This window comes from Capsicum annuum, chromosome 12 (genome assembly GCF_002878395.1).
Source record: "Capsicum annuum cultivar UCD-10X-F1 chromosome 12, UCD10Xv1.1, whole genome shotgun sequence".
NCBI lineage: Eukaryota > Viridiplantae > Streptophyta > Magnoliopsida > Solanales > Solanaceae > Capsicum > Capsicum annuum.
The window spans coordinates 52355435-52357876 of NC_061122.1; the positions used below are offsets into that span (position 1 = coordinate 52355435).

The following is a 2442-nucleotide window of genomic DNA, read 5'->3' on the forward strand; positions in this document are numbered from 1 at the left end:
GAAGAGTTTCCAACATGATTTAGAGATGATCCGTATGATCACCCTCACTTCGGGAGTAAATAAGAATATCATCAAGGAATACTATTACAAATAAATCCATATACGGTTGAAATACACGGTTTATAAGATCCATGAAAGCCGCTGGAGCATTAGTTAACCCGAAAGACATCACTAGAAATTTAAAATGATCGTAAAAGGTTTGGAAGGATATCTTGGGGATATCACATTCCCTAACCTTAATTTGGTGATAACCGGATCTGAGGTCTATCTTCAAAAAGTAGCTCACACTTTGCAATTGATCAAATAAATCATCAATTCGAGGAAGCGGATATTTATTCTTGATAGTAACCCTATTAAGTTGCTGGTAATCAATACACATCCGCAAAGAACCATCTTTCTTATGCACAAACAGGATAGGTGCACCCCACAGGGACACACTAGGTCTGATAAAGCTTTTGTCTAAAAGATCTTTCAATTGCTCCTTCAACTCTTTAAGTTATGTGGGAGCTATGTGATACGTAGGAAGGAAAATAGGCTGAGTATCGGGAAGAAGGTCAATCTCAAACTCTATCTCTCTATCAAGAGGTACTCCAGGGAGATCTTCCGGAAAGATATCAAAAAACTCATTAACAATATTAATTGACTGAATGGTCGGGGTTTCAGACTAAGTGTCTTTAACCTGAACCAAATGGTGGATTCAACCCTTGGAAATCAACTTCCTAGCTTTGAGATAGGATATGAAACGACCCTTAGGAATCACAAAACTCCCGGACTATTCGAGGATAGGTTCATCAGGAAACTGAAACTTGACCACACGGGCAAACAATCAATAGGCGCATAGCATGAGTAAAGCCAATCCATACCCAGAATGATATCAAAGTCAACCATATCTAGCTCAATCAAATCAGTATACATAACCCGATGAAAGACAGTAATGGGATATTTCTTATACACCCGCTTAGCAATGACAGACTCTCCTACCGGAGTAGAAACCAAAATAGGGTCAGAAATTAGTTCAGGATCCGTTTCAAAATTTACAGCAACCAGAGGTGTCACATAAGAAAAACTCGAATCGGGGTCCATCAACACATAGACATTAAATAGAAAACACGGAGCATAACAGTAACAATATCGGGAGAGTCTTCTTGCTCATGACGAGGTGGTATAACATAGAAACAATGCTGGCATTGACCGCCCACAGTACTAGATGAAGCACCCTGAGGAGAAACTAGATGGGCTGTGAGAGGCGGGGCACTGGTAGCCTGACTCTTGGGACGGGCATCACGACTCTGCTTTCTGGTATATGGGCAGTCTCTAAGTATGTGGCCCAACTTGCCACAACAAAAACAGCCCCGCTTCCTCATATAACACTCCCCAAAATGGTCTTTACCATACTTAGCACACGAAGGAGGATGAGGCAGGTTGCTTACACTGTCCTGAGACCTGGAAGGTATCGACCTATTCCTGAGCTCCTGCCTGCCCCAATATACGGGAGCACTAGCTGAGGAAAGTATAGGTATAAATGGACGTCTCTGAAACTGAGGGCGACTTCCTCCGAAGAATCTAGTCTGACCAGACCCCTGTTGCTCCGATCTGACTTTTTTAATCCTTCTTACTCTTTCTCTTTCCTTTATCTTGTCTGACTCGATCTGTTGGGAATGAATCATTAACCTAAGAAGATCAATCTCCCTGTTGATCATAGAAGATCTACATTCTTTCACCGCATAACTCGACACCCCAATTAGAAACTTTCTCATACTAGTCCTCGAGTCAGCCATCATATTGGGAGCGTACTTTGATAGCTGATTAAACTTAAGACAGTACTCCTTAACCGACATGGAGCCTTGTCTCAAATTCATAAACTCCTCTCTCTTAGCTTCCCATAACTCAAGAGGAAAGAATCTATCCAAGAAAGCATCTTGGAATAATTGCCAAGTCATCGGAGTGGTATCTTCCTCTCTACCCTTATTCCACATCTGCACCCAGTCATAGGTAATATCCTTCAACTGATAAGAAGCTAGCTCCACACTTTCTTCCTCGATCACGTGTATAATCTGTGTAATTTTCTTCATTTTATCAACATACATCTACAGGTCCTCACCTGCTCTCGACCCATGAAACTCTGGCGGATTCATCCACATAAAGTCACGAATTCGTGCTGTTGCCGAATTATTTTCCTGCCGAGGTGGAGCGGTGGCCTGAGTATTGGAGGTAACTGCTTGGGCTAGCATTTGAAAATCTGCCCGAAATTTGGCATGGGATACCGTCTCATGTAACGGATCAACGGGTTGAGGTTGGTTGTTGTTTCTGCGAGCTCGACGTGGAGGCATTTTCAGTCATAAGAATGCACGAATTAACAACAGAAGAAAATAGTTGTAAGCATGATAGACTCTTGTAGAAAGAAAGAAATGGCTTTTCCTAGAATACCCCGCAGCCTCTTGA

At 42.2% G+C, this 2442-nt stretch overlaps 1 protein-coding gene across 1 annotated transcript in view; it reads right to left on the minus strand.

The window, feature by feature from the left end:
- Positions 1–1364, minus strand: part of LOC107850836 — a 12472-nt gene extending 11108 nt beyond the window's left edge. The window contains exon 1 of the mRNA XM_047401572.1: positions 1193–1364. Coding sequence (XP_047257528.1) covers positions 1193–1364 — 172 coding nt within the window. The remainder of the gene's footprint in view (positions 1–1192) is intronic.
- Between the last annotated feature and the right edge of the window lie 1078 nt (positions 1365–2442).